Source organism: Pistacia vera, unplaced genomic scaffold (genome assembly GCF_008641045.1).
Source record: "Pistacia vera cultivar Batoury unplaced genomic scaffold, PisVer_v2 Contig300, whole genome shotgun sequence".
NCBI classification, from domain to species: domain Eukaryota; kingdom Viridiplantae; phylum Streptophyta; class Magnoliopsida; order Sapindales; family Anacardiaceae; genus Pistacia; species Pistacia vera.
The window spans coordinates 528,496-545,745 of record NW_022196114.1 but is presented as its reverse complement, the minus strand read 5'-3'; the positions used below and the strand labels follow the sequence as shown (position 1 = coordinate 545,745).

Here is a 17,250-nt window from a genome sequence, read left to right as displayed (position 1 = left end):
CAAAAGTTTAGCTATACAATAAGGAAATAAAATAATATAATTACACTCAATCAGAAAATTGATTGATTAAGTGATTTTAAGTGATTGTCAATCACAATAATGTAATTACATTTAATTAGAGAATTGATTGATGGAGTAATTTTGGGTGATTACCGTAATCTTAGTGATTAGCTACAATCATGACATTCATAGTTTATCACAGATGTTATAAAGAAGTTAGAGTGAATAATTTTTCCTTTACCATTCAAAAATAGTTGGGTTATGTCAATTTAAGTGGTTTTCGAGATGTTTTGGATTGACGGAAAGTGAACCCAAAGATTTTAGGTCAAGTGTAAGGTTGGTCAATTAAAACTTGATCGACCTACCAAATTTTAAGAATATGAAAAAATTGTCATGTATCCCTGGAGTGATTGTTAGGGTGAGTTGTGATACACCTTATGATTTGTTTTAAAATTGATATACGATGATACCGATTTGTTGTCAAGTTAAACAACGGAATAATAAACCCAAGATCAAGTTATTGGTTACTTGACAAACAACATATACAAGCAATAAGAAATAACATAAAATAACAAGACAACGATTTACGCAACTCACCCCAATTTGAGTTACGTCCATGCTGTCACTTTAGTAGATTTCTTTAATATAAATCAATTAAATACAATAAGATAAGAACACTAACTTGTTCTCTAATCTCTCTCTCACTAAACATAAATCTTTCTTGGCTTATACACTCAAACTCTCTAGAGATTACCAATCATTCACCCTCATGGAGACACTCTCAATACAATCTTTGAAAAGCTAATTTGAAGACATAAAGTAATGTATGGTCAGTTTGTAAATTAATTTGATATCGTATGTTTATTCAACCCATCAAAGAATCTCAAAGCTATTAGATTTGCAAGTTCATTATAGTTAATACGGAGAAACATTTGTTGATGTTCAGCGATATATTATCAGACATATCTATTACCTTAACAAGAAAAACTCACATATTGATATAAGAACTCCCAAGCATGCTCACGGGAGAGAAATCGTTCCCTTATAGCATGTTTTACCTCATACCATGATATTTTATTTAGCTTATCAAATCGACATTCTTTGAACTTTTAATCATTTTACCATTCTCAAACATATCCTTTTAATAGGTAACCAACAACCTTGATATATTTCCATGCTAGAATATCCATATCAATTAGAAAACCTTCACCATGAAAATGTTTGTGGAATCTGTTTAGGATATGTGTGTGCCATGTGTTTAGGATATGAAGGTTGTGAACTAGCACAGAATGGAAGCTTTGAGACTAATTGATGTAGCGGAATAAGGAAGGATAGACACAAATTATGCTCTAGCATAACAGCATAAAACCACGAATAATAACTTTCAAATCCACAACGAAATAACTCACTATTAAAGAAATTATATTAATAATCCATTGATTCATGTTTGTAGGATAACAAGTCTATTTTTAATAAGCTAATCTTAACACTACTTGAACAAGGAATAGGAAAATCCTAATACTACTATAACAAGGAATATTGTAAAATAAGAAAACAAAGATTAATTAAATAACCCTGCCTAATTTAACGAAAATCCTAAAATAATTAAACTCCCAAATATAAAATCCGAATTAAAATTAGAAAATCAAATAATAAATAGAAAATAACCTGAAATCCTGATTTAGGAAAATCTATCCTACATCATCTGCGTTTTCAGTAAGGGAATATGGAAATAAAGTTGCACCAAGAGCAGTAACAACTAATGCTTTTAGCCCAATGGTAAACATTTTATCCCAACAAGTGTGGTATTAGGGTGAGATTTTGAGTTTGAGTCTCCCAAGGTGATTGTTATGGGCGATTGTTTGCGTTACAGGGGCAAAGAGTTTCCCAAGGACTCCTTGACATGTAGACACTATAAATAATCTTACGAAACCTTTTATATTTGTCCACCGCCAAGCGTGAGGCTCTACGTTGTCATTCATGGACTATAGAAATAGAGTTGCATCATAGCTAACAGCTTAAGCTTTTGGCCTAATGGTAACCACTTGATTCTAACAATTTATAAGGGGCAAAGAAAAAGCCAATGACCACCCAAGGACTTCTCCTTGCTTCGACTAAGTGATAACTTGAAAATTTTAATAATGATGTTGACACCGTGAGTTAGAGTAATAAAATAAGGCTAGCACTCGATTATACTTTTAGAATGGATAAACAAGTCTTAATCATAAAACCTTAAGTCATAAAGAGTTTGAAGTAAAATTTAAATAATCATTGAATTATTTCTAAATATAAATAATATGTTTATATATGGTGGTGATAGTCAACCCTAACAAAACTCCAAATAAACAAGGAAATAAAATCTAAATTAATTAAAAAAATAAAATCCTGAATAAAAATAGAAAAAAACGCGCAAAAAACTTAAACGGCCCCGAAACATGCCGAAACTATAGATTTTGGGCCCGAAAACGTCCACCAATCAGGACAACCCAAACTTTATTTCGTTAGGCTCGAAACGAGCTTTCCGTTAATATATTATGGGCCCTGTAACTCCTTCCGGATAAAAAAATAATGACTGTTTTAAGTCAGTTTGTCTGCGTTTGGGTTTCTAACGCTTGACCCTCTCTAGAAATTCATCTGTTAGACGTACTACATCAAGTGTTGTGTCAAGTGTATAGTCTTTGTTTCCTAGTAATATATGACAGTTTTGTTAGGATAATTTATTCAACAATTCGAATGCTTGATTAAATTTTCTTAATAAATGAAGATCACGTTCTCTACCAATGAATTTAGAGCTTTTAACATTGTATTTATTTTCTTCTATCAAGCTTTAAACCACTTGAGGTTAAGATTAAAGTTTCAAGGACGAAATCTTTTTAGGGGGACAATTGTAACATCCGTGGAAACGAGAAGGGAAACCAAAGAAAATAAATAAAGGATTATAAGAAACGATACAAGATTAAATTTTGGGAATACAATATCAAAAGAAATAATTTGATAATTATTTTCCCCATATTCAAACAGATTATGAAAGTGGTTTTCGTCGTAAGAGTTATGGATTGCTGGCAGATCAATGGAGCTATTGGAGGACTTTTGTATTTATTGCTTACAGTATGAGATTTATATCAATTGCAAATATGTTTTTGTCATATGTTAAATTTGGGGTTATTACAACCTTAGTTTAATTACTCGGGTCGATTAAGACATTTCAAGCTTCTACATTAATCAAAAGACATATTTAGTAAATGGTCTCTAATACTAAAGACTATTGTGATACTTTTTGAATCTAAAAGAAGCTTTTGATTGTTAGTACATGTTCAAATCATCAAAGACATATCAATTTCGTTTGCTCAGGAAAGAATAATTTAGTATACGACAATATAAGAGGTCAAGCTATTATAATAAAAATCTATGATATAAATTATCCTCTTTTGACCATAATCCAATGTTTGAAAAGTTGGGGAGTTCGCTTTTAAAATAACTATTTCTAACTTCTCTTCCCAATAACATGTGTTTGATTTATTATTTTGAGTAAGATTTTTGAAAAAGTTGAGTAGGCTGGTTATTAGGAGGTAAGATTTAAAAATTAACAAAAATACCTCCACCCACCCATTAAATGCTGGCAATCGGCCACCACCACTGGAGGATGGTCGGAAGTCACCGTAATAGCGCACGATCGACTGGATCTGGCCGATCGTGCGCCGATATGGCATTTTTTAGCTAGATCCACTATGGATTTGACTAGAAAAATGCCAGATCTGGTCACATTTAGTCGTTAATGACAGCTAAAGATATGGTCGTCGTTGACGACCAGTTACAACCAAAGATTTGGTCGTAGATCTGGCATTTTCTGACCAGATCCATGATACATTTGGCTGAAAAATGCTAGATCGGCGCACTACTAGCCAGATCCAGCCGATAGTGAGCCATTATGCCAAATTCCTGCCCCCCTCTGGCGGTGGTGGCCAGAATCTGGCAAACGTGGGTGGGTGGGGGTGTTTTTGTCAATTTTTAAACTTTTTTTTTGTTGGGGGTGTTTAGTTAAATTAACAAACCTAGGAGTTTAAAAATAGTTGAATAAAATATAACTGAATTTTCAGAATAAGAAAACAAATATGTATTTTGGGTAGGATTTCAAAAATCCTACTCAAAATAGAGAAAAATTAGATTTATATCAAAATTATAGCCTAATGACCTAACTCTAAAATACATAGCAAATATAGTTAAACATCGATAAATTAATATACTCGAGACCATGAAAATTTATTAATTAATCGATATATTATATAATCATATAAATTAATAAATTATTAATTTATCAAGATATTCTTTATTTTCTTTTTCAAAAACATTGAACTTAATGTATATAAATATTGTATATAGTTAATATAGTATAGGGAATAATTATTGAAAATAACATTATTATCTTAACTTATGGCGAGGAGTTAACTTATAGCAGTTTGAAATAACTTATAGTTTGGGAGTGATCAAAAATATTATTTAAATGATGTTATTAATTTATCGAGGTTTAACTAGATATTTTACAGTGAACTTCCACAAATTTTGAAATTTATCAAAAACCGTCATACCTTTTGTGACTCGTTTGAAATATGAGTAGACTAGTTTAACATGCCAATTAAATAGCCTCGAGTAATTTGCAGCATCAAAAGTAGTTAATGGTTTTTCTTTTAATGGATACTTAAATTCATTTTACGGTAGTTCGAATACTCGATCAAGTGTTCAACGAACTTTCAATTTCTTTTATAATAATGTAAATTCTATTTGTAATAATGCACCAAAGCATTAAAAAAAATGTATAAAATAATTTTTCTAAAGTTGTATTATGCATCTAAATAATCCATTGGGTAGAAATGTTTCAAACAAGTGCTATTATTAAAGAAGCTTCAAGAATTTTTTTTTTTAAAAAAAAAAATTGTTACTTGGAGAAATACATTAAGGGTGCGTTTGGTTCAGTATTTCTACCCATATTCTCAATCCTATTCCCCAAATACTGTTTGACACATTATTCCAGAAATATTAGTGAATATTTTAATTACTTTTAAACCCCTTAAGTTTATTAATTTCACTAAATACCCCCAAAAAATGTTTTAAAATTAGCAAAAACACCTTCACTCACCCATACTTGCTAGATTCTGGCAACCACCGTTGGTGGTAGCCGGAATCTATCACAACGGCTTAAACCAAGCCCGAAACTGATCGGTTATTCACCGATCTGGCCGTCGTCCAAAACTTGGCCATCGTTAACCGAAAATGACGGCCAAAGATGGACCTTTGTGGCAGTCAACGGACACATTTGGGCGTAGATCTGGCATTTTCAGGCCAGATCCGTGGTGGATCTGGCCGGAAAAGGCCATAGTGACTCGTTACGACACAGATCCGACCGGTCTATGTCGTAACGAAATTTTTTGGCTAGATTCTGGCGGTGGTGGCCGGAATCTGGCACTGCGGGTGGTGGGGGCATTTTTGTCATTTTACATATTTGGGTGTTTAATTAAATTAGCAAACCTTGGGGTTTTTTTATAAATTTTTAAATTTTACCTCGTAATACTCCCCTATCCAACTACCCAAAATTATTTCTAAAATCCGATCCAAAATAATGAACCAAACACACCCTAAATTGTCTCTTTCATCCACTCCTCATTATTATTCATAAATAACTATTCATTATCATTTATCGAAAACCAATATAGTAAAAGGTGGTTTTAAAAATTAACAATACTAGAGTCTTTATTTTATTGGACAAGATGAAAAATAAATATTTTTGGTTATCTAAATCTAGATTGGTAATGAAAACAGTAATTAAAAGAAAGTTTAATTTAAAAAATATATATTAAAAATGCAGATGGGGCTTAGTGATTTGATGATTAATAATAGCACATTAAACATTTTAGATTCATGAATTATGCCAGCTTTACAAAATTTCTTCACTCTTCCCTTCATGTGATTAACTTTATAGTTTTTCTTTTAGTTAGTAATTTATTAAAATCAAATAAATAAAGTTAATAAAGTTGTAGGATAAACTTATTATAAAGTTGGATGTGTTAAAGCCTAAGATTGTGCTTTGTAAGTTTATATTATAATATATTAGAGGGACTAATTAATTGGATCATTATAGCGTATATAGCGAGTGTGATTTTACTATAAGAAATGTTGAAAAATAAATATTTAAAAGAGCATATATAATATAATAGATAAGTTTTCCAATGGGCATAAAATAATTTTTTTATAAAAAAATATATCTTAAAATTAATTGTAATATATTTTGATCAACAAATTATAAATTTTAGTATATTAAATCAATAATACATAGTCCTATGTATTATTGATTTGGATTTGACAAATCAATTATCACATAATTTATCATAAACAAAAAAATGTAAAATTATGGTATTAGAATAAATTTATATTATCATACCAAACCAATATTAATTATAGGAATCCTTAATTTATATGATTAAATGTATAATATAAATTGTGCATGATTGAGTTCACCTAATTAATCATGGATTATTTCAATTCAGAATCAATCATTCTAATTTTGTTATTAATTAATGTCTATGTGTGAGAAACTGATTTGATTATCTTACCCAACTCTGATGGCAAAAGTTGTTCATAAAAATCATTTCAAGGCCTAGCATCTTATTAAATTAAAACAAAAATAACAATTACGCTATATTTAATTTCTCCAAGATGGTGACTTAATTAATTAATTAACTAATTTTAAAACGTCTAATTAACTTGCCGTGTCATGTTGCCTATTCAAATATATAATGATTAAATTTATTTTGTAGATCCTTTTAATTAATTGTAAATATTTATTTTACAATTTAATCGAATATTTTCATTTTTAAAATTATTATACATCGGAAACATTATAATGTATTAGCATTATTATAAGAATCAATGGTTTAATTGTCTGTTTGATATATCGTTTATAATACAATTTTTTGTTTTTAAAATGAAGGATACAACAAATTTAATTAAAATGCATTCGATACGAATAAATCGAATTGTTTTAAAAAAAAAAAAAAAGGAGTTTTCGAATACAATCATAAAAATTAGTGTAAAATTAGAAAATGATTTAAAGTCATTTTCCACAGTTTTTTTTTTATTGTTTTTAATTTAAAAACAATTTATAAATATTATATCAAACTCATTTTCAAATATTAAAAATATTAAGATTCTCAATTCTATATTATAACCCCAATGATATAAATATAAAATCATATTTATTAAATTAATAATATATGAAGTATAACAAACATTGCAGCTAACTAGATCTATAATGTTAATTAAGTGTAAATTAATTATTGGTGGTGGTCCTTTTTCTCTCTATAATCACAAAATTATATATATTAATGGATAAATATACAGAGCATTAATTAGGTAATATCCGAAAAGCTGTCATTTTACATAAAAATCAAAGCTTTCAATCACATGAAAAGAGAGAGATTTCTGTTGGGTTGAAGTTAAAAGAGTAACTAGAAATTGATGATAATTGGTAGCCATAAATGATCATGAAACTATAAATTATATTAATTAAGAATAAGCATGCATGTAAATGATAACAAATTAATTAGCACCAAAAAAATTGTTTATAACCTAAACTATATAACGTAAAGTTTCACCTAATAGCTAATGATTATTTTGATTTTGCCTCAACTATAAGAAATTTTTTTGGAAGGATTATTGTTTGGTTGCTAGTCAATTTCCCACCACACAGACTTCAAATCACCATTGTTTGTGACGCTATGTTAAGCAACTAAAAATTTGCCCCCATACTATCTATATGTAGCATCACATATTTTTTAATTAAGACTTTAATATGGCATATTTTGTCGTGTTTGTATCTGTTATTGAGCGATATATAATGATCATTAAACAAAGTTAAATTAAAATGCATGTATAATCTTTTTTTTTTTTTTTTTAATGATTGAGATGTCGAACCAGTTTATGTACACTCAACTAATACTTGGAAACCTTAAAATACTGATCGAGTAAAAGTTCAAGTGATCACCCCTATCAAAATTGATGTATAATCTTAATCAAACTAATCCATCCTTGTCGATATTGATAAATGTTATTGGAAGAGGGGCTTTAAAGTATGAGAGATTACACTAACGACCGTATAGTTATTAAGATCTCCAACCCATTGCAAATTCGGTGCAATTTGGGTGCAAAACACTATTCATCTCCAACCCACAACATCAAATATTAACACAAAAAGAATATTCTTTAGAATATTCTTTTTTTCTTTTATTGTAATAATCAACAATTAATCTATTTCACTCATTATTTTTGTATATATTAATTAAATATTGAGAATGAATTTTTATTTTAATAATAATTGTTTTGAAAATTATCTAATTTAAAATTAAGCATTTATTTAATCAATAAAATATTACATTAATATAGAAAAACATTACATCTAATATAAAATGATACAAAAAAAAAAACAACAACAACACAGAGGTAAAATTCCATATGATAGTAATTTAATTTTCCAAATTAGTATTGCTTTCACAAATGATCAATTACATGTTATTTTAGTTTATGTTGTATTTTCTTTTAATTTTAGTTTTTAAATTAGTGTATTTTTATTTGAGTTATTGTAGTTTAATATTTGCATTGAATAAAGATCTATTTTTAATTTTCTTACATTTTTAAATTATATCGTTATTAAAATTTATTATTATAAATAATAATCAAATTAAATTAAATGCAAATACTCAAATTTGGTGTGATTTTTGGTATAGAATTTAATACTCAAATTAACTTAACAAAATTAAAAAAAAAAAACAAAAATCCAAAATTAAAAAAAAATATTTTTTTATTTGTGCTATAGTATTGCGCCATTTTGGCGCAGTGCTACAGTGCTGCGCCAAATTTGGCGTGGGTTGGAGTACCAACCCACGCCAATTTGGTGTTTTTTACGCCATTTTGGCGTGGGTTGGAGATGCCCTAATGAATCAATATATGCTAGCTTTCGCAAATTTAAAAAAATACCCCAAGATTTAAAAAACTCATTAATAACACCCTTTCAAACTAACTTTATCTAATAATTTTTTACTTTTATTTTGTAATTATATTGGTTGTCAATAAATCCCTAAAATATGGATTCACGCCATGTGTTATTCTTTTAGATTAACTTCATTAATAAGTTTGTCATTATAATAATATATAAGCTTACTTTTCACTCATATTAGGGATCTATTTTTTTATTAATACTTTGTAAGTCGTATTTATGTACAAATAAAACATAGAAAACAATACAAAAGCAGTGGACGTATGATTTGTATTGAAAATCTGAACCACTTTAAAAATATTTTCCTTGTGTCATTGTCTGATTTGTTGTTCATCTATCGATCTAGCATCGAAATCACGAGTTTTATACAAATTACTATGCAAATTTCACCATGAATCTTACATATTTCTCGTTGGTGCAAATCACAATATCAACAATATTAATTTATAATTTTTTATTTTATGGTTTTATATTTAGGATTTGAAATAATAAAAGACAACTTTAACCTTAGTTGGTAAACTGAAGTTAGACAACATTAGCTTGAAGGGATAATAGCAATGAGCATTTTTTTTTTTTTTTTAATATAGGCGTATTGTATGATTAAATCTACAAAAAAATGGCATATTCATTATTAATGAAACTATAGGGGTAGTTAGTGATAATCTCTCTTTAAAATAGTCTTCTTTGCAAACGAAATAATGAATTATCGGTGTGGATGAGAGTGACCATGAGCTTGAGCTTAAAAATAAGTTACGAGTCACCAAAAGAAGCATATTTTTGGTATTAAAACTAGCATTATCTATCTGTCATATTAAAGTAGGTTTTAATTTTTTGTCTTATTCCTATTAAATTAGGATTTATAGCAACTTTAATATGTCTCACCTTTAATTATAATTTTATACTGTTGATTTCGTATTCTTTTAAAGTTGTTTATGATTAACACAACATTACTACACCAATAAATTATCTCCTATCATCTATCCAAATACATCTTACATAAAAACAAATTATATTTGGTTTTGTTAATAAAAAATTTTGATTGGATACAGAAAAATAAATATTAGATATGTTTTAGCGTAAAAGTTTCAATTCATAACTGAAATACGAAATAACTTTAGAATTTATAAAATATTTATTGAGTCCATCAAAAAAGTATAACGTGGTCGAGTAGTTTAATAGAGGTTTTGAGTTTACGTCCCTCCTTGGGTGATAATCGAGATGTTAACTTAAGGGTCCCGAAAGATTAATCGAGATGTGCACAAACTATATATATACCTCTTGATTGTAAGAAACAATTAGAAGAAATAGATAATAGATAAGTATAATCTAGGCTTTTAGAACTAGGACAATATGATAATAAGAATTATTCTAGTTTTTAAACTGAAAAATCCTACTTATTAACCGATTATATAATTATTTATTAAATTTAAAACACAAAACCTTGACTATAATAAATTCTTTTAAGTATGTGAATAAGAGATAAAAAAGTGTAATTCAAATAAAGAGAGAGGGCGGATTTTACATGGTAATAATAACATGATAGACATGCATGATCATGTTCCACAATCCCATCATCCATATCTTCTCCTTTTTCCTAAAAAGCAGGGTGGTGGCCTCTCTCTCTCTCTCTCTCTCTCTGCCTCTGACAAAAGTTACCATTTTTCTTTCACAGACACAGTACACAAAAAACAAACAATAAATTAAAAAAAAATCAACCAAGGCTGATTTTGTCATTTCGTCTTCTTCCCACCTTAAATTATAATTTTAATTAAAAAGGAAGAAAGAAAAACCTCTCTCAGAGAGAGAGAAAGAATACATTAACTACAACTTTGTGAGTTATGTTTCAATGTTTATGTCTGTGACCACTGGAGAGACATTAACACCAACACCAACACCAACTCAAATTATTTGCTTTTCTTTTTCCTTCTATCTTCTGTAAATTCCCCTGCTGTTTCAATTTTCTTCTTCTTCTTCTTCCTTGTTCTTGTTTTTCTTCTTCTTCTTATTATAATCTCAAATATCCGTACTTCATATCTCTTTCTCTTACACAATGTCAGCTCTTTAGCACCCTCAACACATTTCCCACTTTTCTCTTTTACTTTATCTCTTCATAAACACCTTCAATATCCCACTTCACTTCTCTCCCTCAACCATGTCAACCAAGTCCAAGTAAGTCTTTTTCTTCAATTTATCTTCTCTCTAGATCTGATTTTCCTTTTTTTTTCATTTTCTCATCTGGATTGTCAAGTTTCCAAATTTTTGTTCTTAATTTGCTTTAGGATCTACAAGTTCTTAGCTTTACTCAAGCTCTTAACTNAAACGTCCACAATCACAATAATGAAGCAAATCAGGAAAAAATTAATAAAACAACTAAAAATACAATTCACTTTCTTTCGACTCTAAAAAAATCACTTTATAAGATTAGTAATAATAAGAATTCAAATATTTTTTGGAATTTATCTTCGTAGGTTGGATCTGTTTTAGTATATGTCTTGGAATTGGCAGTGTTTTATTTACGATGATATCTATTACTATTATTATGTTTGAAGTTGTCATATTTGAGATAGATCCATGTTTAGTTTTATACTGTGAGTAAATGTGTTGTTACTTTTGACAGGACTTGCGCTTTCATATATGGCATGGCTTGAATGTTTTAGATTCTGGTTTGGTCATGTTTTGATGATAGAGTTATGGTGTTTTAAATTTATGCAGATCTAGTTTATCTGAAACTCCTAGCAAACCTTCACCAGCTACTCCTAGAGTGAGTAAACTAAGCAGGGGAGTGGCTAAATCAGAAGCTGATTCTCCTTCTCCCCTGCAAAATGCCCGTCTTTCGGTTGATCGATCCCCAAGATCCACTAACTCGAAGCCAACGATTGATCGACGATCACCGAAGGTTACTACTACCCCACCAGCCAAGGCCGGTACCCCACCAACCAAGGCCGGTACCCCACCTGAAGTAAGTTCTTGCAATTTGCAAATGCCAAGAAGTTTCAGTGCTTTATAGTCTTGGCATTTGGGGCATAAAGTTTTTAGTTTTGTTTTGAATGTAAGTTTCTGAATTTTTGCATCAACATAGAAACTGAAAGACTGGATTGTAGGTCTTCGATATCTATGTGATCTACCTTTGCAATATGGAAAATGAAAATGAAGTATGGGAAGCTTTTTCTTTTTAACAAATCTGGAAGTGTGCTGTTTTTTCAAGTTATTTTGAAGAATGACGACTCTTGCTAGTCTCATGAAAACAGCTCCAAGTGGCACTACATTTCAGCATTATAGTATGAAGTGGCTGCTAATAAGACTTCAACTTTTTCTTGTGCTAGTGCTGGTCAGCCTGCGGCTTGACATTTCACGTGTTCAAGATTGAAATAAAATAAAATCAGTAGAAAAACAGAGAACCATGAAATGTGTTTTCCATGCCTTTTTAATATTCGTTTTTGTTTGAAACTAGTGCGACGTGACTTGATTGTGAAGATAGTGCACATTTTGATCTGAGTTTTTAACTGATTTTGATTTCAGAAACCACAATCACGGCTTGTGAAGGGATCCGAATTGCAGGTTCAGTTGAGTCTTGCTCAGGAAGATCTAAAGAAAGCAAAGGATCAGATAGCATTAATTGAGAAAGAGAAGGTGCAGGCAATTGAGGAGCTGAAAGAAGCTCAGAGAGTAGCTGATGAGGTAAATGAGAAACTAAGAGAGGCTGTGGTGGCTCAGAAGCGAGCTGAGGAGGATTCTGAGATTGAGAAGTTCCGGGCTGTTGAAATGGAACAGGCAGGAATAGAGGCGGCCCAGAAAAAGGAAGAGGAATGGCAAAAAGAGATTGAAGCTGTGAGGAACCAACATGCTTTGGATGTTGCTGCTCTTCTCTCTACCACAGAGGAGCTGCAAAGGATAAAGCAGGAACTGGCCATGACTTCTGATGCAAAGAACCAGGCATTGAGCCATGCCGATGATGCCACTAAGATCGCTGAGATCCATGCCGAGAAAGTGGAAATTCTGTCATCTGAGTTGTCCCGGTTGAAGGCCTTACTTGATACTAAGCGTGAATCAGAGACCATTGAAAATAAGGAGGTGGTGTTAAAGCTTGAGGAAGAGGTAGAGTCTTTGAAACAAAAACTTGAGAAATCAAAAAGTATTGAGGAAAAGTTGATGGAAAGAGAAGCTTCTATTGAACAGCTTAATGTTGAGCTAGAGGCTGCGAAGATGGCCGAATCATATGCTCGTAATTTAGTGGAGGAATGGAAAACCAGGATAGAGGAATTAGAAATGCAGGCTGAGGAGGCACATAAATTGAAGAGATCTGCCTCAGAATCTTTGGATTCGGTCTTGAGGCAACTGGAGGGAAACAATGATTTGTTGCATGAGGCAGAATCTGAGATTGCTTCTCTTAAAGAGAAGGTGGGGTTGTTGGAAATGACAATTGGAAGACAGAGAGGGGATCTTGAGGAATCAGAGCGTTGCCTTGATACGGCTAAGAATGAAACTTCTGAAATGGCAAAAACAGTTGAATCTTTGAAGTCTGAGCTGGAAACCGTGAAGGAAGAGAAAGTGCAGGCTTTGAACAATGAGAAGCTTGCAGCTTCCAGTGTTCAAAACCTACTAGAAGAGAAAAACAAGCTCATAAATGAGTTGGAAAATTCTCAGGAAGAAGAGGAGAAGAGCAAGAAGGCGATGGAAAGCTTAGCTTCTGCATTGCATGAAGTCTCTGCAGAAGCGAGGGAAGCCAAAGAAAAACTGCTATCCAGTCAAAATGAGCGCGAAAGTTTTCAGGCCCAAATAAAAGATGATCTAAAATTGGTCCTGAAGGCAACAAATGAGAAGTATGAAAGTATGCTTGATGATGCTAAACATGAGATTGATCTTCTTTCAAATACCATTCAACAGTCCAAGAATGAATTGCAGAAATCCAAGGCTGAGTGGGAGGAAAAAGAAATTCATTTGGTGGATTGCGTAAAAAAATCAGAAGAAGAAAGTACTTCAATGGAAAAGGAACTAAATAGGTTGGTGAATCTGCTCAAACAAAATGAGGAAGAAGCTAGTGCCAAAAAGGAGGAAGAAGCTCAGCTGAGGGAAAGCCTTAAAGAGGTTGAAGCTGAGGTGATTTATCTGCAGGAAGCTCTTGGGCAAGCGAAGGCTGAGAGCATGAAACTGAAGGAGAGTTTGTTGGACAAAGAAACTGAGCTGCAGAGCGTTGTTCAAGAAAATGAGGAACTCCGAGCTACAGAAGCTGCATCGCTTAAGAAGGTTGAGGAGTTGTCTAAGTTGCTTGAAGAAGCTTTGACCAAAAAGCAAAGTGAGGAAAATGGTGAGCTTACAGATAGTGAAAAAGACTATGATCTCCTTCCAAAGGTTGTTGAATTCTCTGAAGAGAATGGACATGTGAGCGAAGACAAGTCTAAAATGGACCTTCCACCACCACCAGTCAAGGAACAGAAAGTAGAAGATCCTAAAGAAGAAAATAATGGCTTCAACAATGAGAACGTTGAAAAGGTTGATGCCAAACTTGAGAATGCCAATGGAAAACCGAAGGATGATGAGAGCAAAGAGAAAGAAGATGATTCAGTAGAAGTTGAGTTCAAGATGTGGGAGAGCTGCAAAATTGAAAAAGAGTTATCTCCAGATAGAGAACCGGAGAAGGAATCGTTTGAAGAGGAAGTGAATTCAAAGGTGGATGGCAGTGAAATTGATCAGATAAATGGACTATCGTCCATAGAAAATGTTGAGGATGGTGCAACCTCACCAACAAAGCAGCAACAGCAGAAGAAGAAAAAACCTTTCATCAGGAAGTTTGGAAGCTTACTCAAGAAGAAGCCGGCTAGCAACCAGAAGTAGAGGAAGAAACCACTTAGCCTGACTAGCAGGCAGGTATATTGAGTACTATCTTGCACTTTATTGTGTTTGCTTTATTGTTCTTGCATCTGATTTTCAGATAGGTTAAAAATGAAAAGGCTTGTATTATCTTAGTTTCTTTTTCAAGGGTTGTTTCTTTTTTTTTTTTTTTTAATGTGATTCCTCATGTGGAGAGTATCTTGTATGTGATGGAGAACTTTTTGCCCTTAATTCTTTTCCCCTGCCCTTCTTATCTAAATTTCATGAAAAGGAGTGGTATTGTGGTATAACTACAAAATTGTATTTTGATTTTCTTTTAGTTATTCTACATGGAAAACTTGTATGTTAATCTTGCTAAGTGCTCAGAAACTCCATTAGCATTTGATATGTTAATATAAATGCTTCCATTTGAATTGACTCTTTTGTAATGCATCTGTATTGTGGAATTATTGCATTGAAGTTGTCCTGCAACACATGGCATGAAACTGAGTTAAGTCTGTATAATGCTTTCAAATTACAGTTGCCATGGCTGCCTAGATCCTTAATAAGTCTTAATTACTTTGAGCTATGCGGGCAATATGCATCAGATTTTTAGTGTAAAAACCATCTTAGTTGTCAAAAAATTTCTGTATGCTTACTGATGGCTAAGTTTAGATTGTCGATTTGTTCAATGACATACATGATAATGCATGCTATTGTAGCTGTTTTGATAGGAAAAATTCTGACGGAAACATCCAATCATGTTGTGTTTGGAATTGGCGTATGAAGAATTAAGCATGAGATAATTCTATTTTTTTGTTCATCACATTTGAATTCATTCTAGCCAACTCAACGTAGTCAGTATTATTGTTGTTTTTAAGGTAGCTTATTCAGTTGGAGACATTGCATTCAAGATTTCAAAGCATTGGCATGTTTATCATTATCCATACTATTAACGATGTTTATCATGCAAAGAACTGAAAACAGATGTCCGGAACGCATCTGAGCTTATATTACAGCATTACTCGATACTTATAACACATTATAAGTGTAACTTTACATGTTTTAAATTCCTGCATTTTAAGTTTCACATTTTGCGACATGAATTGCGCTTGTTTTATGACAAATTTGATTCTTCTTTGCCATTAATATTAATGTTGGTCTCTGGTATTGTACCCTTTACATGAGTTTGACGTGCATAATCTTAGGCAAAAGGAAATGCTAAACTTGGAAGTTGGAAGTGTATAAAATAGAGTGTGAAAATGTTCAATGTTGGGTCATGGATGCATCAGGTATCCACTTTTCTTGTGCTAGAGTACAATCACTGAATGCATACAAAATTTTTTGGTGAAGTAGACCACCAAGCTAATTATATTTATATGAGGTCGGTGACAATTCCTGCAAATGTCACTTATAACATTTTCTCAGGACATCTCCTTGGTATCTCCGCCAAGAAATAGTTGTTAGAAGAGAAGATGACCATGTTGGCATGAATCAAAGTATTGCATCTCGTTCCATTCATATTTAGTTTGTCTAATATTCATTGTTGAAGGTTGAAGTAATTTACAGTTCAAAAACCCTGTTAAGTATAATTTTACTTATGTCACAATCTCGTATGGGTTATAAAAGATTGGGTTGAATCTTGAGTTTATAAAGACCAAGATCACCAAATATGCTAGTCTTTTCACTGATAGCGAACGTCTAACTTTTCAATCAATTAAAATGAGTTTAGATTATGTAACCATTTTATTTTTTGTTAACAAGAACTCTTGAAAGGATTTAAAGTGTACGATTTTGTTTAACCAATCTTATCTAACACATGTCTATTTGATGTAGGATCACAACACGTCTTTGGTCAAGGGTTGGCACATAACAAATGAAAACCCGAGCTTCCACTGACCCACGTAACGGATGAGAACTCGAGTTCACAGACCAACTCTTCTATTTAGTCTTTGAAGAAATGAGAATTTGATTCCGCTCAATTATTAGTTGTCAAAGATCAAACGTTTGTTAAGTACCTAGAAGATTAGTATATTAGATGTTGTTGTTTATTTACCCTTATAAATCCTAAAACCCAGCCAATATATATATTGGATGTGGAACACCAAGAGTCGATAAACTAAAATTATCAATTATTTTAGAGTAAAAGCTTCAAATTGACTTTGTACTTTGTAGGTTACCATGCTGGCAGTGGCAGGTACCAAGTAGATATCATATCTGTTTTGGTCCCTGCTTGGAAAAGCGTATGATTCAACTGACACGCAATGAGACCACAACTTTAGACAGGAAAGTGTAAAAAGAAAAGCAAATTTAAGCAGTCAAAATGATTTCTGAAGAAGCTACAGAAGTTGCTTCAATCTCAAGATTTTTCATATTCAAATGCTTTTGGCAAAAGCATT

General features: G+C 31.6%; 1 protein-coding gene across 1 annotated transcript; it reads left to right on the top strand.

The window, feature by feature from the left end:
* Positions 1-10,844: 10,844 nt before the first annotated feature.
* LOC116135538 (WEB family protein At3g02930, chloroplastic-like) lies at positions 10,845-15,209 on the top strand. Its single transcript, XM_031421246.1, has 3 exons — positions 10,845-11,212; positions 11,756-12,002; positions 12,563-15,209. The coding sequence occupies exons 1-3, from the start codon at positions 11,196-11,198 to the stop codon at positions 14,873-14,875; spliced, it is 2,577 nt and encodes an 858-aa protein (XP_031277106.1). The 5' UTR covers positions 10,845-11,195; the 3' UTR covers positions 14,876-15,209.
* Positions 15,210-17,250: the final 2,041 nt, after the last annotated feature.